We start from the raw sequence: 27,811 nt of genomic DNA on the forward strand, positions 1-27,811 counted from the left end.
AATTGTATACTTTTAATTTTGTGGCACACAAATTTTATCTAAATAAAGCTGTTACAAATAACAAAACAAAACAAAACAAAACCTGGTGCCAAGCCATCTTTCCATCCATGGCTGAGAAGTGATTCATGAGGGGAGATGAAGGTGATATCCCCTAGCAAACTGCAGACACCGTTGCCATAAACTGTCACTTTTCCTATGTTAACCTTTTGATCTTACCCAGTTCTCAAATCCAATGACAGCAGCTGGCTTTTACTGGGCGCCACAATCCCAACAAGACAATACTAATATCATCCCATTTTCCAGATTAGAAAACAGGATCAGAGCAAGCCTGTAATCCCAGCACTTTGGGAGGCCGAGACGGGCGGATCACGAGGTCAGGAGATCAAGACCATCCTGGAGAACATGGTGAAACCCCGTCTCTACTAAAAAAATACAAAAAACTAGCCGGGCATGGTGGCGGGCACCTGTAGTCCCAGTTACCGGGAGGCTGAGGCAGGAGAATGGCGTAAACCCGGGAGGTGGAGCTTGCAGTGAGCTGAGATCCGGCCACTGCACTCCAGTCTGGGTGACAGAGCGAGACTCCATCTTAAAAAAAAAAAAAAGAAAAGAAAACACAGGATCAGAAAAGGAAAGTAGCTTGCTCCAGGGCCCACAGCTACATGGCAGAGCTGGGACTGGAGCCCCATTCTGCCTGATTCTAGAACCTGTGCTCTTTGCCACTGTTACTTACTCCTATTCCCTCTACCTACCCTTTTCCCCATTGACTCTTTGACCTCAAGGAGAAAAGCATGGTGCTGCTTGGTCAAGCAAGGCAGAGTCTACGCTTCCATATCTCTCTGCAGTAAACAGCACCTTGCATGCAGGTCTCCGGCAGCAATGAGCCCAGAAGCATCCTTACCTACTAAGCAGGAAGACCTTGATTTGTGCAAGTAACACATTTTGACCAAGCAACACTGAACAGGTGGTGGCATCAGTTTCCAATGGGAGCATGTAGTTATAAAAGCCCGTCTGGAGTGTCCTGGGGTTTAGCAAAGATGAGTCACTAGTCAAGGATAGAGATGACCTAAGCTTTAGCTGCTGGCCTGCCTGGATGAATTTCTGGCTTGAGCTCTTCACTGGGAGCCGAGTTTCCAGGGAGCACTCTGTGCAGGGGCCTTATAGTGCCTCTCTGATTGTCTGGTGCAGTGGGCACACCCTCCTTCCTGGCGGGGAGCTGGCAGCAGACTCCTAACCTCTGGTGTCTGACAGACAGAGCTTATTGCTCTCCTCTCCTGCAATGCAGCATCAATAGTTCCGCCTCTTCCAGGCCAAGGCATGAAGAGGCCATGCAATAGTTTGAGGAAAGTTTCCCATAGTCTGCCTGTCAAGCCCAAGGAAGCCTGAGAATGCTGTCATCACAGGAGGGAGGGGACCCCAGACACCCAGAGGCCTTTTCTGTGACAAGCCGGGCCTTGGGCAGAGTAAGCCAGAGAATCTTCTCTTTCCTTGTTACTCCCACCCCAGGCACCTTGACTTCCAGCCACTCCTCCAACAGGTCAGGCACATGCCTTCCTCCTGGTTTTTGCAAATACTGTTCCTGCTACTGAGAGTGCTGTTCCCTGGGCACCATTCTCACTCCTTCCTTCACCTTGTCAGGTGTGTGCCCAAATGCTCCCTTCTCAGGGAGGCCTCCCCTGATTGCCCCACTAAAAAATCACAACCCACCTCCCCGGCACTCCCTCCCCTGTGCCGGCTTCATTTTTCTCTATAGTATCTCTTACCACCTGAGACACTATCTATTTTACTTTATTTATCCATCTCCCCTTCCAGAATGCAAGCTCTATAAGGGAAGGGAGTTTTACCTGTCTAGTTCTGTATCTGGAGTGCCTAGACCAGAGTTTGGCCTGAAGGAAATGGCAATCAATTATTTCACAAAGTAATGAACTTCCCCATCACAGCCCAGCCTATGAACGGCATCTCTGCAGTGACCATCCAATGCCAAAGACACCAGGGGAGATTTTGTCAGAGACCAGCCTACCCAAGCCTGCTCAGAGGTGACTTGAGCCAGTCTAGGAGAAACTGGTAAGGAACTGGTTAACAAGCCATGTATGGCAGAGAAATGGCAGCGCTTCTTCACTTCACGCTCCCCCATGCCTGCACCAAACCATATTGCTGCTACCTGTGGATGCTTGCTGATTCTGTCATTGCTCTCTTGGGCCACCTTCCTGAAACGCTCTCTGAAGTCAAGTATATGACACCGCTAGATGTAACCTAAGGCAGGTATTTTCCATGTCAGATGAGAACTGGGGGGAGGTTGTAGATTCTGGAACATCCCATTTCTCTGGCACCCTGAAGACATGATATGCAAATGCTAGGTAAAGGAAAACACCCAGACAGGACATGGCCAGGGCACAGGACAAGTGAAAGGAGACTCAGTCACATGTGGCCTGGACCTGATTTGTCTGAGCTCAATTTGCTCAACACAGAGCTGCTTCTACCCAGGTCCCACCGCCCTGGGGCCAGGACTCTTGAGCTCACCCATGCTGCCAGGCTTCACAAGAGGGGACTGACAGAAGCCCAATGCTCTGTGGTCACTCCACAGACAAGAGTGGGGGCTGGGGAGGGGGGTGGCAGTGGACTTCTTTCTCCCGATGAACTTGTAATTCTGTCTGCTATAAACTGTATTACTTTCCCAAGCTGAAGGCAGCAAGGGTAACAGAAACACAGGTGTTAAGGCGCTGTGGCATCAGAACTTGGAATTCCAGCTCTCCCACTCAGCTGGATAATCTTGGGTGATCTCTTAACCTGAGCCTCAGTTTCCTCATCTGTAAAATGGGATAACTACAGCATCTGCTTCACTGGGAGGCTGTGAGGATGAAACCTGATCATTCCTATGTGCTGAGCCCAGCACCTGGCATGCAGTGAGAGCTCCATCTCGTTGCTGCTGTTGTTGTAAAATAAAGGGAGAAAGGAAGTCAGCCCCTAGCCACTTGCTCAGGTTGGCTGGAGACCTCCAAGGTTATCAGAGTCCTGAGGCAGTTGGATTTCCAGTAATTAAGGGAGTAGAAATACAGCCTTTCTCCTTTGGGTTTCAGAATGATGTAGACTCAAGCAAAACTAGCCTGGATAGAAACTTTTCAGTGGCCATGGGAATTATTCCAAAGAGGGGCTGCCTGGGCTAAAAGTGTGACTCTGGAAAAGGAGGAAATGGAACCCTAAAGCCACTAAATCCCCGAGTTTATAATTAACAGACAAGCATTCACTCTGCCTGTTCCGGAGCTGTGTGGCTCGCCGGGGAAGGGCACCGTAGCCACACAAAAGTAACCCCCCAGTGGGTTTTTGATGTGTTGAGCCTCTTTGTTTTTCTGAATTTTAATGAAGAGCTTTCCAGGCAGGATAAGAGAAGCACTCAGCACTCCCTATGGCTGGGGAGTGGGCCTTAGTTAGCTGCTGCCAGCCTAACCCAAAGCCGCATCCAAGAGAAGTGGGCAGTGAAGGGGCTCTGTCCTCAGATAAAGTCTCAGGGAGGAAAAGAGAAAAACAAAAACAAAAGACATCTCTGTTTAGGAGAAGGGTGGGACTCTGCTCCTGATCTCAGGACATCTTGGAACCAGGCGGTTATAATACTCACAGCAGTGGAGATGGCTGCCACGTATCCGAAATGATAAGGAGAAGGGAGGCCCAGGCTCCGTAAGCGAGGGCTTCCATGGAATTCTCAGGGCTGCTGGTTGGCCCCTTCCCATGAGAATCAGAAATGAGGCTCTGGGAACCTGTAGAAGCTTTTGGAGCTCAAGGCATGGGTTGCAGGAAGAGGGGAGAAAGGAGAATGTTTCACAACAGCCACCAAACCCTGATGCAAGTGAAGAATGGGTCTCCTTAACCGTCCTGCTGCCTCCTCCTGCTGCTGCAGCAGCTGCCTGGAAGCCTATGATGCAGGTGGCAATACTGCATCACTGAGGTCACAAACAAAGGGTCCAGAGCACCCATGGGAAGGAAGGCCCCGCCCCAGAACCCCAGCGGGCAACTGTTTGCAACCTTCCGAGAAGTGAACAACTTTCAGCAGGAGTACCTACTCCCTCTCCTGAATCAAACTCTTCCACGCGCTCCGCAACAAGGCCGCGAGTTTCGAGTTCCTATCAGCTGGTTTAAAAGTTCTCCTTCACTTGTGATACATTTTTCCAAGAAGGGACTGGAAAGAAATGGAGGAGATGGCACAGAATAAAGCAATTTATTGCAATTGAATTATCCAATGTGGTTGACTGAATATAAATATTTTTATTACAAAATATTCCAGGTAAAAATTTAGAGCTGCTTGCAAGTTTCTTTAGCTTTCAGCTCATTGCATTTCTTCATGTCTAGAGCATGGGTGACGGGCTCAGGTGTGCCTGGCCTGCCCCATAGCGTCCTCCTTCTCCGTCTACAGTGGGTCCCACTCAGTGAGGACCTCTGAGGACACCTCAGTGAACAGATGGTCCCAGTCCCAGCCGACGTCATCCTGCCAAGAAGGGTTTCGCTGGGTAAGACAAAGAAAGGCCTTTTCCCTCAACTTTAGCTGACTCCTCCCTCCCATCCAGGCCTCAGGGAGGCACAGGCCAGCCCGGGAGTCGGCTGGTTATGGGAATGCCAGAGCTGAGAGACCGGGGAACTGCTGCTACCACTGTACCTCCCAGATTTCGTGCTCTGGCGCCAGCACTTTGGTGAGGAGTTTCAGGTCGATCTCCCCATCCTGTGAATGCAAACAAAAAAGGTCAGGCTGAGTACCTTGAGGGCTTTCAGGCAATTCTTTCTCACAAATTCAGGATCAGTTTTTGTGTATCAGAACTTCCCAAACTGAGACCTGCAGGAACGCCTTCACAAGAGAGTAAAATCATGAATAAACCACATGCCCACTGAGAAATGAGGGAAGGCTATGCTTCCTACATGCTGGGCGTGATTTGGGGCAAAGGACCATACCAGGAGGGCAGAGCGTGACAGCAGCATGTCCACAGGGACAGAGGGAAGTGGGGTGCCATCAGGTGCCAAGTGGGCAGCCAGGTGGGAGCCTGGCACTGAGAAACACTGGAATATGTTGGGTCCAGGGTTGCTGTGAGATGAACGAAGATAAAACCTGCAGCAGAGGTATGGGTACCACGCAGCCAGCCTCAGAGACTGGTGGAGGTGCTGTACAGCTTGGGAGGAACTGAGAAATCTCTACGGATTAGAGCTCGTTGCTTGGGGCCCGCCTCTCTATGCAGAAGTTGTTCCACTCACCAACGTCTGAATGGCTGAGTACTTCATGAGGTCATTGTCCAGGTCACGGTAGGTCATCACCCGCTTTATCTGGATGCTGAAGGAAAGACAGAGCGAGAGGAGGGAACCCCAGGCAGGACCCATTCCAGGAGTGCTGCTGGGCCACCGTCCCCAGAGCCTTGTACACAGCTGGGGATGACCAGAATGGGAATAAAATGTCTTAACAAAATGGGAACCCTGGATGGAGTCCAACACCAGAAAGATCCAGATTGACATTGGGGGCATCAAAGCTCCACTGCAGATGATATCTGGAGTGTATTAATTACGTGTTCTTTGCTTCCCCAATCATATCCGATTTAACCTACCTGGGAGGGGCTGCCACTTGCAAAACAAAGTCTTCTTCCTGTACTTCCTCCAGATCCGGAATGATAGGAGTATCTGCAAGGAGAGGCAGAAGCAACACTGTCTGCAGAACTCACAGGAATTGTGCCTGCTTCTCCGCTTCTTACTCATTCCCCTTCAACACACCAGCCATGGGGCTGTGGGCTGGGGCAGGAAGGACACTCAGATACAAACTTGGGGTAGGATCAAAGGTGGTGTTTCAGTGATGTCTGAATCCCAGGCCTCACTCCAGAACCTGCTGAGGTAGAACCTCCTGGGTAAGGCTCAAGCATCCGGATTTTTTTTCCCAGCGTTCCTTGGTGATTCTGATGCACGTGACAGGTTAGGAGCCACTGTAGTGGATCTCCAAGGAGAAATGTAAAGAAAGAAATGTAACAAAGGGCTTATTAGAGGAGAGGAAAGAAGAGGAACTGACAAGTGAGCCTGGCATGGTCAGGGACAGAGGAACTGCGAATGTGCAGTGTTCCAAAGCGGATGTCGCAGTGAGTGCCACTCCTCGTGACCCAGATCTCTATGTGCATTAGCCCCGGAGCGCAACCATCAGGGCCCTCAGCCTGCATCTCAAGGGCGTCTTCTACCTAATGACATAGGCTGACTCCCTGGGATCCAGGTCTCCATTCACCAGAGCTAATGTAATCAGTGATGTTGATTCTACGATCATGCTTTTCTTGCTGTCTCAAGATTTTCCATCTCTGAACTCTCCAGACAATGTAAGAGGAGACATGAGGCCATTGCTTTCACCAGTCCAACAAAATCATGCAAATAGAGAAACTGGGAAACCAGTCCATCCCTTCGTTGTGGCAACTTGCTTAAGTGACCAAAAATTGTCCATGTTCTCTTGGGTCAACTTAACACCCTAAAGAAACATTTCCTTTTCCAAATGAGTATCACTGACTGGTTAAGAGATTTTGTTTTAGACAGTCAGGGGTGGGGGAGAAGAGAGAGATGGTGCAAGAAAAAAGGCCTGGTGGGGTGAGACAGTCCTGGAATTCCCAAAGCAACTATAAACACGGAAAGAAGGAACAATCCCAAAGAGAGACTGGTGAAGACATCTTTCATTTCTGCTTTCATGGATTGAATTCAATCTTAGTTTTACAAGAGGTGCAAAATCGTTTCAAGTGCAGCTGAGAAGACCTTTTTGCCACTTTCAGGCAATTCATGATTTAGACTTTTCGATCACTCTAGTCAAGCAATGCCAGAGGATGGAAATGTCAGTTCCAAGCCTGGTGTCTTTATTATGACTTCCGACTGTGGAGGCACAGATGTCGTACCTGGAAAAAGAGAGCATGCAAGGGAGAGACAGAGACAGAGAAAATTCAACAGAAAGAGACAGGCAGAGAAAACAAGGAATAAAAAGAGTGAAAAGGGATAAAAATAAAAAGAAATTGCTGATAGGGAAAATAAAGAAGAGATACATTCACCACCCCCTAAATAATGAACCACATTCAGCAAGTCTTATATCTAGAAAGAAGCTTTCAGAGCTTAGATTATATCTCTCTATTCTGCTAGAGAATTGGAGATGGAATGCTCTAAGATTCTATTTCTTATGCTAATAGAAATTTAGCTTTCTTTTTCCCTCCCGTTCTGTGTGATTAATACAGTCCATTGTGCAGGCTGCTGAGAATGCCGTGCCCCAGGCTGGTAAGACTGCACAGGCCCTGCGGAGGGACAGGGAGGAAGCTGGCTGTGCCATGCACCATCGGCAGCGTGACAGTTTTGGAGTGCGCCTGGCTCTCCTCGGGTGCAGAGTCCAGCCTGAGATGAATATTCAGAAGTTGGTAAGAAAATGCCCCGTGCTGAGTTTAGGGCTCAGGACAGGGTCTTCCCAAACTCCTCTTTCCCTCCACAACTTTAGCATTTGGGTCCTGTCAACTCTGCCCAGCGTCTTGGGGCTCTGAGGAATTGCACTTCTGCCCGATGTCCACTCTCACTCCCCACAGGCGTCCCTCTTCATCCCCAACCCCCTCCTCCAAATGTGCACAAAGTGTGTGGGGCTGGCCCATCTGTGACAGATCAGAGGTCAGCTCAGGCCTTGGCAAAGGGGCCGCTCAGAGCGGCACTGGTGGGGCTGGCCACACAGTGGGATTTCTCTCTAATTGGAAGTCTGGTGCCCAGCAGAACCCAGTGAACCGCCTGAGTGGGACAGAGCCAGCGATGACAGCCAGGCCAAGGCAAGCTGGAACATTCTTGTGCAGTGACAGCTTGAGCCATCGCAGCAGAGGCAGGCCATCCAACTCCGGCCCCCAGCAGAACAGGTGTCTGCAGAGCAGGTTTTGGGCAAACTTCAAAGAACTTCAGAATTTTACAGTTTCTGATTTACAATCACAGGCAAGTGCTCATGAGCACATAATATGTTCTGGGGAATTTTTTTCTCTTTATCTCCTTCCCTCCTCCCCGCTCCCCTACTCTCATATATACCATGAACGAACACAGAAAAAAAGAAAACAACCTTAAGAAACCAGCTTCTTCACAAAATTACCTCTGAGCAGTGATCTGGCCTGCCTCCAGTAAGAGACAGTGACGACTTGCAAAGGCGGACTGGGGATGCAGCCTGATTCAGGTTGTAAAGTCTGACATGCAAAACACACGATTTTAACAGAGACAATATGAGGAAGACAGGACTCCGTTCTGGTACTGTTGAAAAGCAACTACCATTTTAAAAAATCCAAAAATTATGTTTACTTTATTTTCCTTTTCTTCAATGTTGCTAATACCGAGAAGAAGATGAACAGCTGCAAAGAGGTCAGGGGCGTGCTATGTAGAGCTCCTGCTCCATGGTTAAGAGGCAGGCTCTGGAGGAAGGAGGGTCCGCTCCAAACCCTGGCTCCACCACCTACTAGTTGTGTGACTTTTTCTCTCTATGCCTCAATTTCTTCATCAATAAAATGAAGATCAGACTCACGCCCACCCAGTCAGTTGCTGTAAGTATTAAACGCAATGATCTTTATACAATACTAGCACTGTGATCAGTATATAATAGTCAATAACTATTCTTACGGACTTAACCAATATTATAATATTACATATGTAGAGAAACTATATGGCTCCACCTTCATTTTCCCCTGCCAGTGATGGCCATTTTTCAGAAGAGAACACTGAGGCTAAGCAAGATTAAGCAGCTTGCATGGGGTGAAACTATGAGTGATGGACCTCAATATGGCTGTGATGCCTGAGCCCTGCCACGCCCCACACAGGCTTTCTTCTCAAAAGTGAAATGCCTTCAAAGACCCCTCCTCTTATAGTGAAGGGGTGAGACAGCTGCCTATGTTCAAGACAGCTTTCACTTAATGTCCTGTGAAACTTAATGTTCTCTCTTCTGGGGTCTTTCTCTCGATTCCAGTAACTAGAGATACGCTAAGTCCTCTCCCTTACCATACACTCCGACTTGCTACTTCCCTACAAGGCTAAATGGGGCAGAATGAAAAAAAAGGCACCACACCAGAGTCCCAGAGACTCCGTCTCCACCAACCCTATCTTATTAAACTAGCCCCAAGGAGGAGGAGGCGGCCAGGCACCTTGACCAGCCCAAGGAGGGGAAGGTGAGGCTAGAGGGCTGTGACACCCCCAGTGCCATGGGAGCCAGTATCCCCAGCTTCCCCGGCAGGCAGTGCCACCCTCACATGGCTGCGCTGCTCCCTGCCCCAGCTCTGATGCTTAAATGCAAGACTCCTTCCTTGCCTTGTGCTCTGCTCCCTACCTCGGCATTGGCTATCTCACAGCTGTTCAACCTGCTTCTCTGTCTCACGTGGGGCCTGGTCAGCCAGGCTGTGAGGAAACTCCATTTGTCTGCTTGTTCATTCATTCATTCATTCGTTCATTCATTCAAGGATACTGATGGAACACCCACTATGTGAAAGGTGCCATGCCAGTAACAACAGCAAATAAAAGAGACATGGTCCCTGTCTTCATGGGGCACCAGTCTGGTGGCGGCTAGTAAACACAAAGAAAGGTACTGCTTACAAATTAAAATACACACAAAGAAGGAAACCAACTGGATTTCATGACGGAAAGCAACAGGGAAACCTAATTATTTTTCTAAAACAAAAGTAACATTATAGGTAGCAATCAATTCAAATGTGATAGAAAGGTTTAAAATGAAAAATGTCCCTTCTGCGAGACCCAGTCATCTCCCTAGAAGTAATCACTGTTAACAATTTTTTCACATTTATTTATTGAAAAGAATTCACGAATAACACAGCACATATGTCCTTTTACAAATGCTCACAAATGGGATCACACTACACAGACACTGCTCTGCACCTTGCTTGTATTTTTCCTTATCAGTAGATAGAAGTCTTTTACTTATTTTAAATGACCTTCTAATATTCTATTGAACGTTGCTCCACAATGCATTTAATCCAGTCCAGAGAGGATTTAATTTGGGGGTATGGGATTAGGATTAGTAGGGTTAGGGTTGAGGAGTTAAAGAAGGAAGGTATTTCTGCATTGAGGACAGGGCAGCTGAAACTGAAGGAGAAGCAGGATTCGGCTAGGCGGGGAACATGTGCAAAGGTGCTCAGCAGTGAGAAGTAACTGGCAACACTGGAGAAACGGTAGGCGGGACGTTGTGGTTGGGCTACGCCAGACCCTTTCCAAGGCATGATGGAGGAAAACCCAGAGGGACTAAGCAGGATAGAAAATGCATGTTTCTTCCTTAGTGGATCACTTCTGAATCTAACAAGCAGAAATAAGAGCTTCCTACTTTATCCTTCCATAATACTTTACTCGTGGCCACGGGGTAGCTCTCATTACCTTGCAGGAGGTAGAATCCATGAAATTTGCCCCAAGTCTGCCCCCTGGATGATGAACTAGCTGAAAGCAAAGCTACAACCCAGCATCTGTGCATTCCAAGGATTGGAAGAATTAGGAACAACTGAATAGAACTGCATTCAACAGATGCTCCTCAGGTCAGGAAGTGACACACATGGAAGAGCCATGTCAACCTTCTCTACTTCTCTACATTGTTCCAATTAGAGTTGCTACTGAGTCCTAAAGCTGCCTGAGTAGGATTCATCTCACAAGAACAAAGAGTAATCCTTGGCTACTTCCTGGATTTGATAACATCATAGCAAAGGTTTTGGCTTCCTTCAGAGCTGCAAGGGCCCCTGGGAAAGGCTTGTGCATATCTAAGAAATAATGGATGCGTGGAGACAAAGTTTCAGAGGAAGAGTCATTCAAACTTGGTCCAATATGGTCCATTTGGCGTCCATCCTGAGGCTGGGTCACACTGCTCTTCACCAGTCTCCACATTCTGGAAGCACCCAACAGAGGCTTATGAATGCACAGCAACAGCAGTACAAATCTATTTGAAAAAGAGAGATCGCCAAATGGGAAACCCATTTTGATACTAGAACACTAGTCTGCCGACACCCAACACATCTACCCAATAAATCATTCAGCAGATGATACCACAGAAATAAATGGGTGCTGCCTAAATAAATAGAAACTTATGGAACACCAATAGATCAATTACAACTGGTTTCAAAGATGTGAGCTGTTGGATGTGAGGGCAACTGCCATTTGCCCTGAAATACATTCATTATGGATAATATCATCACATGTGCACACTAAAATGCTAATTACCTAGCAGAGTCCCAGAAGGATCCTTTTCAGTTCCCGTGGCCTGACAGTCAAAAGCCTACCTGCCTCTTCCAATGAAGCCAGCCCCACATCTCTGTGATGCATTTTGTGATAGCATGCACAAGATGTTCAGATCCAGCTGTTGTTTGCCTGTTTGGGTACCGCTAGAACAGAAAGTGACTTCTTAGATTGGACTCAGCTTGCAATGAGTATACCCCAAGCACTACCCAGCTCTTCACCTGGAGTATAAATCTAACTCCAGCAGGAAGGAGAGAACAAAGGAGACACCCCAATCTGGCCCCGGGGTCCCACCCAGGCAGAGATGTTTCAGGCAGGGAGCTTCTTCTCTCAGTAACCCTTTAGGGTCTACTCTTTGCTACTTTTCTTGGTTGGGGATTTCTGAGTAGGATTCCCTGGTCGTGTTCAGAAGGGCTTCTACAGAACTACAGAGTCTCTTCTGTACTCCAGCACTTTCTCACCTTGACATCTGAGCAAACGATACAAATGGTTGGCTTAGCTTTCCAGCTTCCTTAAGGTGCTTAATGATGACACCACCCCGCCCACTTCATTTACTCAATGAGCTTCCAAAGGCAAATACTCTGTTTGGATACACGCAATCTCTTCCCAAACTTCTTTCCCACTCAGTGCCCTGGTCACTGCAGAGCACTCACAGGCTGTTCAGGGCTCACATCCACCATACCCAGCCAAGTTCAACAACCAATCCACATGAAAGCGATCTGGACATGCTGCTTAAGGACACCCCAATAAGAGCAGTCCAGACAAACCCCTGATTCTATGCCCAAAGTCAACAGACATTCAGAACTCTCAAGTGGAAGAAAACAATGCCCATGTTTTTAGGAGATGACAACTTAAAACCAGAGATCATTATAATTTTTCTCTGCAGCTGCAAAACTTTGTTTTACTGAATGCTGTTACCTTCTGCATCACGTGTGGGGAATTTTAAACAGGCAAATGGAAGAAGGTCTGATTGAAGATGAAGTTAAGTGAAAGAAATTGGTCTCATTTAGCACATGACAGGATTCATCTGTGTTCCCAAGTCCACTGAGGTGGCATCATGGGCGTTTCATATTCATGAGCTGCTGCGACACTATGTCCCCTCATTTACAAAGAGCCGTGTTCAGCAAATTCTGTCCCTGTGGACACTCCGTGCATTTCATGGTCTTGTCAGAGAGACATCAAACGCTCCAGTAACCAAATACCAGAAAATGGCTTTAATTAGTGGATCTCAATCGTATAAATAATTTTTTTTCTAAGTGAAAAAATTGAGAATGTTTTAAAAGGGAAAAGAAAAGGGAAAGCAGGAGGCAACAGGCTTCAAACACCCGAAGGAACAAGGGAAGGAGGCAGTCTCAGAGGAGCTCCCGCGCAGTCCCCTGCACTCCTCGAATCAGGGGACAAGGGGCACAAACACGTCTCAGGTCTCTGGCAGGTCTGCTTTATGAAGACGTGTCCCTTGTGATTTCACCTGATTAGAGCTGGGTCCAGGGCTGTGCTCGTTACTGGCAGGTAGGAGAGAAAGAGTCTGAAAACTGCGACAGTGGCTACGGAGCCATGCTGCAAAAGCTGCGGAACAGGACTGACCGCACGCAGCATGCGCTGGCCCTGCAGACACAGCGGTGCATATGGTCAGGAGCCATGCACGAGCAGGTCCCTGAGGAGGCATGCGATGGGGAGGCAGGGAGAGGAGGCCTTGTTCTGCAGTGCCAGTTTGGGGTGCCCATACGTTGAAATGCCTCCGTGCTCCTCCAAACTGAATCTCTCCTGATACTGCTGGGAAAAAAGGATCACAGACCTTAAGAGGAGGAAGATCAAAATAGATGATTGCTCCTCAGAGCCCCTCAAGCCGGGACGGCTCTCTTGGCTGACAATGGGTTGGGGAGGGAGGTTCGGACTGAGTTTGGTTTCTGAGGTCAGCCAGGCCTCAGCACAGTTGGGATCTGGCTGTATCTTCAGCAGAGAAGGGGTTTGTAAGCATGTCAACTTGGCTGGACCTCATGTTGCCCACAGAGGGATGTTAGCATTTTTCTGAAGGAGCCACGAGTGTCACCTCCCAGACAACACTGTTCCTATCATCCCACCCAGGTCCACTGAAGGTTATACAAGAATCAGTATTGGCAATGCAAGGTGGCAGCAGCCAGGACTCAGCCGTGCAGGCCTGAGAGTCAGGCAGGGCCCTAGGGGGACTCTCTATAGGGAAGAGCCCAGCAGTCTCAAATGACCCCATTCTGAAGAGGACCCTGGGGCCATCTGCCCGGGTGACCTTTAGGGAGTATTGCCCCGCTGGTTACTGTCAATTGAAGGAAACGAAGAACCGAGTCCTGCAGTAGCTCTCTCAGAGCCTCGTGCAGGCCCCAGCTTTCATCTGTGGAGATGTGTTAAGGACAGGAGGGGTAAAGGACTTTAAACGTGATGAAAAAATAAAGTGGCTAGAAGGAATGGAAAGCCGAGGAACTCTCCACTCTCTTCAATAAGGCCCAAGATGAGTGATCTGGTATTAATGTGACAGAGAGTACCTTCTCAGAGCCGCCAGTGGAAGAACATTAGACATCAGGCATATCTGATTCTATTTCATCCTCTTCATGTTACACTGAGAAAAACAAGACAAACTACACTGCTTTTATTCTAAATCCTTAGGTTTTATATTTTTCCTTATATATATTTATTAAAAAAAATGCCCCTTTGATCGGTGCCACTTGTGACACCCCCACATACAGAACGCTTCTGAGCGGCTCCCTCTGCGCAAGGCCACTGCTGGTGACAGCCAGCTGGTTTTGATCACAGCCACTCGGAATCGAATTTTCATAAGACAGATGAGGAGTCTTACTGCTGCTCACTCTCTTATCAGATGAGAAACAGAGGGGGAGGGGGAGAACGGGTCCTGAGGGAGCAGCGCAACAATCAAGGGCGGCGGGGCTCTTTCTCTGTCCCTCCGCTGCTGCAATTTTCAAAGGAGTTCGCCTCGGGCACTTTTAAATGATGGTGTCTCAATTCTGTAATCATCTTTCAAGAGCTTTCTCTTAAAGGGTCTTTTAGGTAAACCTAGTCCGTCAACCACACTTGTGGACTCAGGAATCACATTGGTGTCCTCCTGCGCGTGTATATAGACAAGTGCACACACAGAGGGATGTGTGCACATGTGCGCACACACACTGGACATCTCTGAATGTTCAGAAAACTGACAGAACCTAAAGCACAAAAGGAAGATGCGTCACTTGGCCATGAAGTTTGCCTCTTGCAAGGGTCAGAGGATTCCCTATTACCTCTTCCCCAGATTTCTGCCCTATGTAGGTTTTGCTGCCTCAAGTCCTCCTTTAGAAACTTATCTCATGTGTGATGTGTCAGAAGGAAAAGACTTCTCCAACTGAGGGCCAAGTGACATCCTAAGTCCAACCTCAGATGCACAAACATGCTTGTCCCTTCCCATCTCACCTAGGCAACAGCTAGCTGCCAGTCTTCAAACAGAGAAATGAACCACAGCCTTCTATTCAGGAGAGCACAGACAGTCACCAGTCATCCCAGGCCACAACCTGCTGTGTTCTGGGTTACAAAGACTACTGGGAGCAATTCTACAACTACATCTATCTTTTTCCATTGCAGAGAATATGGTGCCTTTTCTTTATATCGTCCCTGTCACTGGAAACAGACACCCTAGAATACTGAGCCTCTCTTTCTTTCGGGTCAGATAAAAATCAAAGCAGTCTAAAGATCTCCCTGGGCAGTGGTCCTCATCAATCTAAGGCCGCTCTCCTGCTTGCATCCTCATTCACCCGCTCCCGTCACAACTGCGTGGAGGTGAAGAAGTGCTCGTGCCTCTTCCTGAAAGCTGAAACGCCACGTACAGTCACCTCTGGGACAATCACACAAAACTAAATGGGATTGGCTTTGTCCTATCCTGATCCTGTCTTCTGTATTAAACGGGGACAGAATCCAAGGAGGTACAGCATACAAACCCTGATCTTGATAATGATTTCGGGGAGATTTAACTCTCTTTTACTTTTGTCAGTGCTCAATGCTGGATGATTTGCTATTAATCACAATCCCCCTAACAGACTATAGCATGACAGAATGCTGAGAGACTTTCTCTCTGTGTTCCCGGAGGAAGGTTAATACAACCTGCTTCGTTTAAAACACGCACGCGTGCACATCACAAGACTTCCGTTTTCATTCTTCGCATTCTACCTCTTCAGATGCATGCAAGCAAGCTGCTCACATAACAAGGAAAATGGAACCCCAGAGGTATTACTACTGTCAACCGTGTTTTGAGTAGGGATGTTTATGATGGTATGTTCGGGAAGTCTTGTGTGACCAAGACATTTCAGGGCACAATTAGGGACTCTGGCCTAGCCCTGACAATGCCACAGGAGGTCTGATCAAGACTTATGGCCCAGTGGTGCTCTGTGGAATTTCAGTTCTCACCAAAGCTCTCAAACTCTCCAGTACTCACACTGCAATCTGTACAAGCCCAGTGAAACTCCTCCAGCCCTAAAATAGGTTCTCCCCTCTGAAGGATTTAGCACAGGCACTCTTGAACTCATCATGTAAAAGTAATCTCCATGGATTTGACGGAAAAAAGACAGGAATGGTCAAACCTGAAGATTCTGCTTCATGTCACGAGAGCTTTAAAGACCTGGTCTCTTGTGCTTGTCTCTATCCAGCCCAGGCCCTGCTGTAGACAAGACTTGACAATGATAGGAGCAACAGAACTGAGGACATGGCCAAGAAGTAAAGCTGAGGATCAGGATGGGGGAGCCAATGTGCAACAGGCAGCTAGAAAATGGGTGGAGACAGGCTTCCTGCATAAGTAGGGCTGTGAGCAGGGGGGTTAGGAGACACAAAGACCACGTCCGAGTCCCAGCGCCACCACTTCCTAGCTGTGGTATGCTGGCGCAGCTCGCACCGGCCCCAAAGAGCCACTTGCTAAATTCTTAGGAATTTTGCCTGCAGGTTGTCAAACAGAAACATCATTAAAGATGAAATTATACATTCTTATAACTAAGTAGATTATATTAAAAAGAAAGGTAATAAATATTTGAAACTCACCACTTCTTGAATTTTACTACATGTTCCTATTATCTGTGCTCTTGAGGCTATGCGTGCCTATTGTGTACCTGTACAGAGGAAGTAAAGACCGCGTGATGGTGCTGCTGCCCATCTCTTCCCACCTCTGGAATCAGTGATGTCATGCTGGGAGCTGGAAATCAATCATGGTGGGAGTATTTACACCACAGACTTGGCACACACTACCAACCAGGACCTCTCCCTGCACCTGGAGAGCACATCACTGCTCATTAGCCACGTGACCTCGATGAGTTTTTTAACTTCACAAAGTTTTGGTTTCCTCCTCTGTAAGACGGTGATAATCACTGTGTCTCCTTAGAACTATGAGGATTAACTGAAGAACGGCAGGTAGGGCAGTCGGCATAATGCCTGGCTCACGGTAAACACAAACATTAATGACCAACATTATTTCCTAAAAGAATGATTTTTCAAATTTCTTACTCAGTATCTTGTAAACAGACCAACATCTAACAAAGCAGTGAGACAAAAGAGAGGGCAGCTTAGTCCTTCGACCAGTAAGCACCAATCCACCTCACCCAGTCCCCGTTCCCCGTTCCCCGTTCCCCCTATGGATGTGGAGTTCCTACATGCGCATGTGTTAGGAAAGGTTAGGAAGACTGAGAGAGCCCTTAATGTCTAGTCCTAGTAACTCTGACCTTAGGAAAACAAATTGAGTTTAAGGAGTGTTATTTGATAAAACATCAGAAGTAGTGTGTTAGGTAATTTTTGCATTGCTATAAAAAAATACTTGAAACTGGGTAATTTGTAAAGAAAAGAGGTTTAATTGGCTCATGGTTCTACAGGCTGTGTAGGAAACAGCGGCCTCTGCTTCTGGGGAGGCCTCAGGAAGCTTCCAATCATGGCAGAAAGTGAAAGGGGAGCAGACACGTCACATGGAGAAAGCAAGAGCAAGAGTGAGGGGTGGGGAGGCACCACACACTTAAACAACCAGAACTCACTCACTAGCATGAGGACAGTGCCAAGGGGATGGTGCCAAACCATTCATGTGAAAGCCAGCCCCATAATCCAGTCACCTCCCACTAGGCCCCACCTCCAATACTGGGGATTACAATTCAACTTGAGATTTGGGCAGGGACACATATCCAAATGATATCAAGTAGTTACAATCATTTTTTAAAAATTAGGGAGGCCAAGGAACCAGGTTTAGGAACCACCTAGGAAGTCTCATATGCTATATGAAGCCTAAGGAAGCAATGCCAACATAATGAAATGTTCTTACTAAGTGAGAGTGGAGTTGAAGCATCAGGGTTTCCACTGATCAGTTCTTAAAGAGTTCTTTCTACTTTCTCTCTGTGACAAAGCTGTTTAGGCTCAGAGTGACTCTGCTGTTTGAAGAAGAAGGGATGAAGGATATGGTGAAAAAATTAAGCAAAAAATGAGAGAGAGTCCAAAAGAGAGTTAGAAAGCCCAGAGACAGATGAACAGGAAGAGGCAGAGACAGTGGGACGACAGTCCTCTACAGATAGCATTTTTCTAATTTCATTGACAGTCTAGCATCTCACATCTCTTCCAGCCTTATTGCCTGGCTGTGTTCAGCCACTTTTACCTGTTTTCCCTGTTGACATGGATGGAAAATTGAGCGATTACCCTTAAACTCAGCACTTTCAGATCATCCAGATCACTACACTTGCAGAATTAAGTCTTCAATCACCTCTGGCTAGAAGTGGCTCAACCCAGCTTGTCCTTTAGGAATTAAACACTTTTTGGTTAGCCAGAAGGATTTATTATTCCTAAGGTTTTGAGGTATTCAATTCTGCCAAAACTGGACCTCAGGATGCAAAGGAGCATGGCCCTCTCCAGTGGGGGCGAGGCATGCCCAGGTTCCCGAGAGGGAGCTACAACTCCACTCAGTCTTGGGCTCTGCTAAAGGGCAATGGTTAAACACAAGACTGAGTCCCTTTCTTAGGCTCCTGTTTTCAGAGACTTTCTACTGTTTAAGGACATATTTTGGAGCTCACAAATTCTTTTGTAACTTGAATTTAGCTCTGAGATGAACTTTTGAAAGTAGAGTCCATATCTAATTGCATATTCAGAGGTTATTCCACCCGAACGTTCTTCATCTTTTTTAAACGATGCTCCTGTCAGTGTGCCTCTTAATGCCCATGTTCAGTCTCACCTTCTGTCCAGAGTTGACTTCCTGAGAACTGGGTTGTAGAGCTGGAAGAGACTACGAAGGCCTGGAAGAGGTTAGAGAGGGGACATCACTTTGCACTTGCTGTCTCCTCCCCTCTCCTCTCTAGGAGTCTCCTCCCTGGTCCCTGACTTCACACCCTCCTTTTCTGACAACTCTACTCTGCCCTCAAGTTGAAGTTTAAAAGTCATTTCTCCAGAGTGGCTTTCCCTCATCCCCCAGTCCAAATCAAGTCTCCACTCCCTTGGTGCTGTCCTTGAGACAGTGAACGAGTTATGGTTGTTTAAAAGTGTGTGGCGCCTCCCCTCCCTCTCTCTCTTGCTCCTGCTTTCGCCACGTGACGTGCCTGCTCCCCCTTTGCCTTCTGCCATGAGTGGAAGCTTCCTGAGGGCTCCCCAGAAGCAGATGGTGCTGTGTTTCCTGTACAGCCTGCAGAACCATGAGCCAGTTGAGCATCTTTTTCTTTATAAATTGCCCAGTCTCAGGTATTTCTCTCACAGCACCCAGTGCACTCATTCTTCAGGGGACTCAGTTGCAGTTTGTCCTTTCTTATTTTGCTGTGTGACTATTTGTTTAAGCCCTGTTTTCCTGAATAGATTGTAAACTGGATGAGGGCAAGGATAATGAATGTTCGGATCATCATCGCATCCCCATGCTTAGCCCCATGCATCACAATCACACTCAGAAATATTCAACAAGGGGTTGTAAATGAACGAACAAATAAATGAACTCATGACTTGCCCAAAGTCACTTGTAGAGACTGAGTTCAAGCCTACTCCAGGTCTGATGTTCTTTCTCTAACAAATACAACTTTCCATGACAGAAGAAGTCTAAAGGCCTTAGGGCAAGCTGGTAAACTTGATTCCAAGAGCAAGAATGGATGATCATGCCACTGAAGGATGGTCATCTCAGTAAGACAGAGCAGTTTTGCCATCCTACAATTTGGGGACCGTGAGATCATTTGGGACTCTGGCTGTCCATCATTCTCTGGCTATTTTCCAGAATCATGAATCCCCCCTTCCCTGAAGCATTGTGTCAGCTATAGTTGTGGGTAATTCCACCTAGAATCAGCAAATCAGGTGAGTGGCAATCTTCATAACTTAATCAAAGGCAGTCTACGTGGGAAGGACGAGTATCTATAGTTGAGAAAGGACCAGAATCAAGACCTATCTCTGCAGAATCAGCTTCTCTTCTGGGTACTATGAATTCCTTATTCATTCTCCATGTGGAGTCTCTTATGCCAGACATCTTTCCTTGGAAGGCCTTTTGCATTCTTCTCTAGCTGGTCAACTCTTTCTTTCCTTTTCTTTTTTTTTTTTTTTTTTTTTTTTTGAGACGAGTCTCACTCTGTTGCCCAGGCTGAAATGCAGTGGCACGATCTCGGCTCACTGCAAGTTCCACCCCCCGGGTTCACGCCATTCCCCTCCCTCAGCCTCTCGAGTAGCTGGGACTACAGGCACCCGCCATGCCAGGCTAATTTTTTTGTATTTTTAGTAGAGATGGGGTTTCACTGTGTTAGCCAGGATGGTCTTGATCTCCTGACCTCGTGATCTGCCCATCTCGGCTGGGATTACAGGCATGAGCCACCGTACCGGCCTAGTTAGTCAACTCTTATCCATCCTTCAGGACCCAGCACACACTCTTCCTTTCTCCTGAAGTGCTCTCAGCCCTCAGGGACCAGTTCCTCTTCTGAACTCATGGCCATTAGTAATGTAAACCACAAACACAGGAATGACCATTTGCTGCCTTTCCTATCCACTCACCTGTTGTCTTAGCTATAGAACTTTCGCAGTGCCTTTTACCTTTTATGCCTTGTCCCCCCAACAAAGTTTTGTGCTCCTTCAGAGCAGTGACCTCACAAGGTCTGGTGAAGGATTTGCAAATCAGCTCCTAAAAGTCTAATCCAACTTGCAGATACATTTTGTTCTGTTTACAAAGTGTTTTTAAAAATTATTTCTGTCATTTTTAAAAACATGAAATCAAAAACTTTTAAGCTATGCCAGCCATCTCCTCTCTGGGTTCACCACAGGCCCTACCATCCTTTATTTTACACTTTTCTGTTTCACGGGTTTACATTATTTGCCTGGCTTCTAGCGGAGTCTAAGCTGGTAGCCTGGTAATGGTTTGCAAATAGTCCCCATGTAGTACATTCTTGTTAAGCAATAGATCCCAAAGCCACCTCTAATGTCACTCACTCTCCATTTCTCATTCCGAAAACACACCTAATCTTCAAAGCTCCTTTTCTCTTCTTTTTTTTTGAGACGGAGTCTCACTCTGTCTCCCAGGCTGGAGTGCAGCGGTAAGTGCAGTAGTGTAACCTCGGCTCACTGCAACCTCCACCTCCCAGGTTCAAGTGATTTTCCTGCCTCAGCCTCCCGAGTAGCTTGGATTACAGGTGTGCACCACCACACAAGACTAATTTTTTGAATTTTTAGTAGAGACAAGATTTCACCATGTTGGCCAGGTTGGTCTCAAACTCCTGACCTTACGTGATCTACCCACCTCAGCCTCCCAAAGTGCTGAGATTACAAGCACGAGCCACTGTACCCGGCCTCTCTTCTATTTTTCTCTTCTCTTTTCTAGAAAGGCTAAAGCATGAATGGATGGAGAAAATGCTTGTCTTCTATCCCTAGGCATCAGAGGTCTGGAGGAGAGCATGCATCTTCCCAAGGAAAGAATAAGCAACACATACCATGGATGAAGCAAGGGAGGCTGAATGCTGAGAAATATACATAGAGAGAGACACGTCTCCTGAAAATTGTCTATAAAAGACTACAAGGAAGAGAAGGAAGGGCATTTCCTTACTGGATCAGAAGCTCCTGAAGGGCAAGGACTGTCTCATTCATCATTAACTCTTGCATCTAGAGCAATACAGGCCACAGGAGGCATTGGATGAAAAGCTGCTGGCTTTCCTCAATAAAATCTAATCTCCAAGGCTGGTGATGAAAGGAGACCGTCTACTGGGAAGGGGCCCTGACCTTGGATTCTCATGTCTATTCTCTAATATTCACACCTCATCCTTTGGAATTGGTCACCAATCACGTGTCCCTACAAGTGTAAGAAAGTGATCAGCCCCTTCCTAAGTGACAGCGTTCCTTGCACAGACCACCTCAAAGAGCCTGGATGTGATTTCATTAGGAACCACTAGGTTTCCCTACAGGTGCCCAAAGATCTGCTTAATGTCATTGCTGAATGGACGTCCATGGATGATTCAGGGAAATCATTCTGGAGTTTTCCCACCCACTGGATATTCTAAGTTCAAAGAAGCAGCCTTCACTAGCCAACCAAGTAATTCTCTGAGCAAAGATAATTCTAGAAACTAGTTATATGTAACATATGATTCCTACTGCATAATGGATTCTAAACATTCATATACAGTGAAATGGACTAAGTCGAGTGTGAAGTGTAACATATGAACTGATTTTCCATTAAAGGACTCAAGCATAACTGTATGGAAAACAGATTTATGTTGGAGAAGAGGCATCCCTCCTGGAGGGTAAATGCAGGAGTGCTCTCTGACAAGAAAGGGTTTCATGCTTCAAACCTCCAGGGCCAAACTAAAGGCCAAATTGCAAATTTCACATATCAAGTTTATGAAGGACGAAAAAACACTAGAGGTATTCTTCAAAATAGGTATCTTTCTTCTTTCTTTCCTTAATGAAATTGTATTAAGCAGCCCATCAATCATTCTAGGCACTCTATATTACAAATCTGGAAGCTGACATTAATATACCTACCTGTGGAAGGAGACGCCAGTGTATCTGAGAGTTGTACCATTGGTTAGAGCCTGGAGCCTAAAAACAAGAGCTCTGAGGTCAAGATCCATATTCAAACCCTGGTGCTGCCATTTATTAGTTGTGTGACCTTAGGTAAGGTTTCCTTTCTTTCCCTTAGTCTGCTTTAAAATGAGGTTAATGAGCTGGGCACAGTGGCATATGCCTGTAGTCCAGCACTGTGGGAAACTGAGGTGGGAGGGCTGCTTGAGCCCAGGAGTTTGAGGCCAGCCTGGGCAACATAGATCCCATCTCTTAAAATGTTTTAAAATAAATAATAAATAAAATGGGGAGAGTAAATAATCTAAATGTCTATTAACAACTGAACATACTGTGGTATGTCCATACAATGGAATACTATTCAGCAATGAAAATACATAGGCTAATGATGTATGCAACAGCTTAGATAAATCTCAAAATCATTACACTGAGTGAAAAAAAAAAAAAAAGCCAGGTGCAAAAGAGTAAATATTTATGCTTCCATTTATATAAAATTCTAGAAACTGCAAGCTACTCTATAGCATGAACAACACATCAGTAGTTGTCTGAGGCCAAGGGAGAGAGAGGAAGGAAGGGCTGGAAGGGGCATGGAGGAACTTCTGGGGGATGGGAATGTTCTGTCTTGTGGCAGGGGTTTCACAGGTATATACATCCGTGAAAGCCTAAATGGTACACTTTAACAAAGGTATCATTTATTGTATATAAATCAGGCCTTAGTAAAGTTGATTTTTCAAAACTTTCCTACTGATTTGTTTTAAGAAGTAAATGAGAGAAAATGTAGCCGGCATATGGTAAGTGCTTGGTAGTAAATGATGATGACGGTGATGTTGGTGGACACTGGGGCATGACAGCAGAGTGTCCTGGAAGTCAGAGGATATATACATATCCTCTGATATATGATAATCTCTAAACTTCATTTTCTTAACACAACAAAGAACAGGTCTGGACAAGATGTCCTAAAGTTCCTTAAAGGTGCAACAACTTGATCCTAAAGTGATGATGCCCCAATGGTGGCCAGTACAACTTTCTAATTCCATGTATTTATAACAGATGTAAACTTTAGTGCTCAGAGGATTCTGCTATAACATTTAGCAGTTACTCCTTGAAATTTAGTACTTCCATGATGAAAAAAGTAGAGAAAGTAGAATTTCAGAAGTCCTTTCAAGGGAGTTGGGAACAGGTTCAAGGTAGGGTAGAGAAAAGCCAGCAGAAGAGTACAAGTCCGGATAATTCTATAGATTATCAATTTGTTTTCTTGTGTTTCCATTTAGAAGTTTCTGCCAAAGAACTCTAAAATCCTTTTTCCTGAGTTTAATGCTTTCTTACTTAAAACACAAGTCTCTTGGTGCTTTGAACAAATACAAAACATGAGCAACTGGGGACTGAAGCTGTCCAAAGAAGACGTCCTGCAGGAAACAATTTGCCCTATACTCACTTCTACACACCTTCAAGAAGGGCCAGATCCCCACATTACAAATAACCAGCCTTCATTACCACTCTCCCTCATGCCGGTTCAAACCAAGCCTTCATTACCACTCTCCCTCATGCTGGTTCAAACCAGAGACTCTAGAATTGTTGCTCTAGCATTACAATTTCCATGCACACTGCTCTTTCACCACCTACCCGCTTTGCTCATGTCTGGCAGACACTCTGCCTCCTTCCATCCTCGGGTACATCCTCTTGGATGGTCACCTTACTGTCCTATGCAACCAATGGCTGAAGAAGCAGTCTGCAAGGACAGGCAGATCACAAGTGTGGCCAGCAGCCACCAATCTCTGAGCTGACAATTTAGCACTGGCAAAAGACATCTTAGGTACATATCTGGGAAAACAGACTCTGAGAATAGAAATGCAAGATCTCATATTTAACATAGTCATTGAGAATTATTAGTGGGTGGAGAAGTCTAAAAGGAAGTTAGTAGGTAGTGCTAAGGAGGAAGATCTGTCATGAAGAGATACTGGAAAGCAAAGAAAAAGGCTGGAGAATAATGAGAGTATGGTCTTACTAAATCTTAGAGTGCGGAGTGTTCTGACCTCTAATAACAACTCTTCCACCTTCATCAACCCCCAATCCCTGCTCGGAATGAGATGAGGCAGAAGTACTTTTTCACAGGACTCCTGCCCTCGCTGGTCCTCAGTCCCTACAGAGTTGTCAAATACTCATCTGGGGAGCTTACTTAAATTCATGCAGATTCCCCAGCTCTAGCTTCTGATTAGTGCACGGCCTGGGATTATACATTTTAGCCACCATCCCAGAATATTTCATAGATGTTCTTTTTGATCCTTTCCCTAGTCTTGTGATTATCAGACAATTACCTAAGTTTTACAGACTGAATTCTCTTTGTATGCAGTCACATACAAAGGTGTTCCCAAAAAAAGGCTTTAAGACTCCATTTCCAACCATGAGAGAATATGTGGTACTAGACTTGCCCTTTTGCCACAAACAACTAGAAAATTGGAGGAAAAATACATGGTACTACTGTTTCCAGACACTGGATAATAAGCAGCCTAAGACTCTGATTCCTGAGAGCAGGAAAACAGATGAAGTAAGCCCTAGGTCACTAGAGGTCATTCCTGGACTTTTGCACAGTATGGGGGAACCCCACACGTAGCATGAAGGTCTCATGGAGTTGAAGGGAGACTAAAGTTTAGTGGGGTTTAAGTGGCTGGAATTTTAGAAGCAAAGTCTGAAAGACTGGGGAGCTATGGAGAGGAAAAGCTCCAGAAGTCCAGACTGACTGGATACTAAGCTGTGCCTCTGTAGGGTGAAACTCCACAAGCCTGAGCAGACTTGAGCACAACCTCCTTGACTTAGAGGGGGTTACGCATTATGATATTTCAGACGAGATCTGGCGCATTCAGGCTGGTATGGCTGCAGGTTGCATTATGATACTTCAATTACTACTGAAAAGGTTGAGCTGAACAATCTCCAGCACTTATACAGAACTGGAGGAGGCTCAGCTCCACTCAGCTAGAGTACAGAGATCTTATTGAACAACCAGGCATCAGTGTTTAGGGCTAACTCTAGACCTGCCCTAATGAAGCTTTGAAACAATTCTCAAAATGCTCAAATTGATTTAAGAAAATACATTAACTGCTTACCAAAACAAATATAGATGTTCCACAATTTACAATGGTTTGACTTAACGCATTTTCTTTCTTTCTTTTTTATTTTTTATTTTTTGAGATGGGGTCTCACTCTGTTGCCCAGGCTGGAGTGCAACCTCCGCCTCACTGCAACCTCCATCTCTCAGGTTCAAGTGATTTTCCTGCCTCAGCCTCCTGAGTAGCTGGGATTACAGGTGCCCGCCACCACCCCTGGCTAATTTTTTGTATTTTTAGTAGCGATGGGGTTTCGCCACGTTGAGCAGGCTGGCCTCGAACTCCTGACCCCAGGTGATCCACCCGCCTCGGCCTCCCCAAGTGCTGGGATTACAGGCATGAGCCACCGCACCTGACTGACTTAACACATTTTCAACTTTATGATGGTGCAAAAGCAACACATGTTCAGTGCGGTCCTTGACTTAAGAGGGGGTTATGGATTATGATATTTTGATTTATGTTACAATATTTTCAACTCACAATGGTTTTATCCAGACTGTAAGTTGAAGAGTGTCTGTATGTCAGTCTTGAAAGGAAGACAAGATTGAGACTCAACATAATGATATTCACAATGTCCAGCATCCAATCAAAACCTACGAATCATGTAAAGAAGCAGAAAAATATGACTTGTAACCAGAAGAAAAATCAGTTATAGAAACAGACTCAGAAAAGACAGATATATGGAATTAGCAGCAAAAGAACATGAAAAGAGCTAGTACAGGCTGAGTATCCCTAATCTAAGAATCTAAAATGCTCTAAAATCCAAAACTTTTTGAGCACTGACATGATGCCCAAAGGAAATGTACACTGGAGCATTTCAGATTTTGGATTTTGGAATTTGGGATGCTCAACTAGATAAGCATAATGCAAATATGCCATAATCTGAAAAAAATCTGAAATCTGAAACACTTCTGGTCCTAAGCATTTTGGATAAGGGATACTCAGTCTATACAAAGGATGAAAGAAAACGTACACAGAATGAGAAGATTAATGGAAGATACATAAAAGGGGACCAAATGGAGCTTCTAGAACTGAAAAAAATATGTGAAATAACAATTCACTAGATGGGCTTAACAGCAGACCAGACATTGTAGAAGACAAGACCAGTTACATAGCAATAGAAACGATCCAAGTTGAAACACTGAGAAAAAAAGTAGACTGAAAACAAAAAACACCAAGCCTCAGTGACCTGTGGAGACAATTGTGTGGACATGCAAACTTGTAATCAGAAGGAGTGGGAGGGAAGAAAAATATATTTAAAGAAATATTGGCTAACATTTTCTGAATCTGATGAAAACCATAAATCCACAGACTCAAGAAGTTCAAGTAGGATAAACACAAAGAAAACCACACCAAGGCACATCATGACCAAATTGCTGAAAATAACTGATAATGGAGAAGAAATCCTAAAAGCAGATGGGGGAAAGATATATTACATACAGGGGAACAAAGATAAGAATAATGACTGTCTTCTTATCAGAAACAATGTAGGCCAGGCAAGGTGGCTCACGTCTATTACAGGCGGGTGGATCACTTGAGGTCAGGAGTTTGAGACCAGACTGGCCAACATGTTGAAACTCTGTCTCTACTAAAAATACAAAAATTAGCCGGGTGTGGTGGCATGCAACTGTAGTCCCCGCTACTCAGGAGGCTGAGGCAGGAGAATTACTTAAACACGGGAGGTGGAGGTTGCAGTGGGCCAAAATCGTGGCACTGCACTCCAGCCTGGATGATGGAGTGAGAGCCTGTCTCAAAAAAAAAAAAGAAAGAAAAGAAAACAGAGGGGAGCGGAGGGGAGAGGAGGAAAAGGAAAGAAAAGAAGAAAGGAAGGAAGGAAGGAAGGAAGGAAGGAAGGAAGGAAGGAAGGAAGGAAGGACGGGAGGGAGGAAGGGAAGGAGGGAACAAAGAAAGCCAAAGACAATAAAATAACTATTTAAAAAGCTAAAAGAAAAAAATTGTCAGCCTAGAATTCCATGTCTGGTAAAAAGTTGAGGATGACGTTTTCAGACAAATAACGCAGACAGAATTTCTTGCCAGATGACCTGTTCTACAAAATAATGATAAAGTTTTTCAGGCTGAAGGAAACTGATACCAGATAGAAACTAGGATCTACACAAACAAGGAGTGTGAAAATTATAAATAAGTGTATCTGAAAAAAAAAAGGCTTTGACAATTTGGGGCCGGGCACTGTGGCTCATGGCTGTAATCCCAGCACTTTGGGAGGCCGAGGTGGGAGGATCACTTGAGGTCAGGTGTTAGAGACCAGCCTGGCCAACATGGTGAAACCCCATCTCTACTAAAAATACAAAAAATTGGCTGGGGGTGGTGGCATGCACCTGCAACCCCAGTTACTCGGGAGGCTGAGGCAGAAGAATCGCTTGAACCTGGGAGGCGGAGGTTGCAGTGAACCGAGATTGTACCACTGCACTCCAGCCTGGCAGCAGAGTGAGACTCTGTCTCAAAAAATAATACTAATAATAACAATAATAATAATAATTTGGATCCCCTGCATAATC

The 27,811-nt window shown here is 45.9% G+C and overlaps 1 protein-coding gene and 1 long non-coding RNA gene across 3 annotated transcripts in view; both read right to left on the minus strand.

Annotated features, from left to right (window-relative positions):
• Window positions 1-3,855: 3,855 nt before the first annotated feature.
• IFT43 (intraflagellar transport 43) overlaps window positions 3,856-27,811 on the minus strand; it is a 100,574-nt gene continuing 76,618 nt past the window's right edge. The window contains exons 6-10 of one of the 2 annotated variants that reach the window (XR_002724903.1): window positions 5,574-5,646; window positions 5,230-5,305; window positions 4,643-4,705; window positions 4,296-4,474; window positions 3,856-4,168 (exon numbers count right to left, since the gene is read on the minus strand). Coding sequence is in view for 1 of the 2 variants with exons in the window: in XM_023184536.1 (XP_023040304.1) it covers window positions 4,397-4,474; window positions 4,643-4,705; window positions 5,230-5,305; window positions 5,574-5,646 (290 nt within the window). In the remaining variant the exon portion in view is untranslated. The other variant, XM_023184536.1, reaches the window with a different exon arrangement.
• LOC113225075 lies at window positions 8,303-12,379 on the minus strand. Its single transcript, XR_003309697.1, has 2 exons — window positions 11,253-12,379; window positions 8,303-10,912 (listed from the first exon to the last, which is right to left on the minus strand). It is a non-coding gene; the product is annotated as an uncharacterized LOC113225075 (long non-coding RNA).

The sequence above is a fragment of the Piliocolobus tephrosceles genome, chromosome 6 (assembly GCF_002776525.5).
Source record: "Piliocolobus tephrosceles isolate RC106 chromosome 6, ASM277652v3, whole genome shotgun sequence".
Lineage (NCBI taxonomy): Eukaryota > Metazoa > Chordata > Mammalia > Primates > Cercopithecidae > Piliocolobus > Piliocolobus tephrosceles.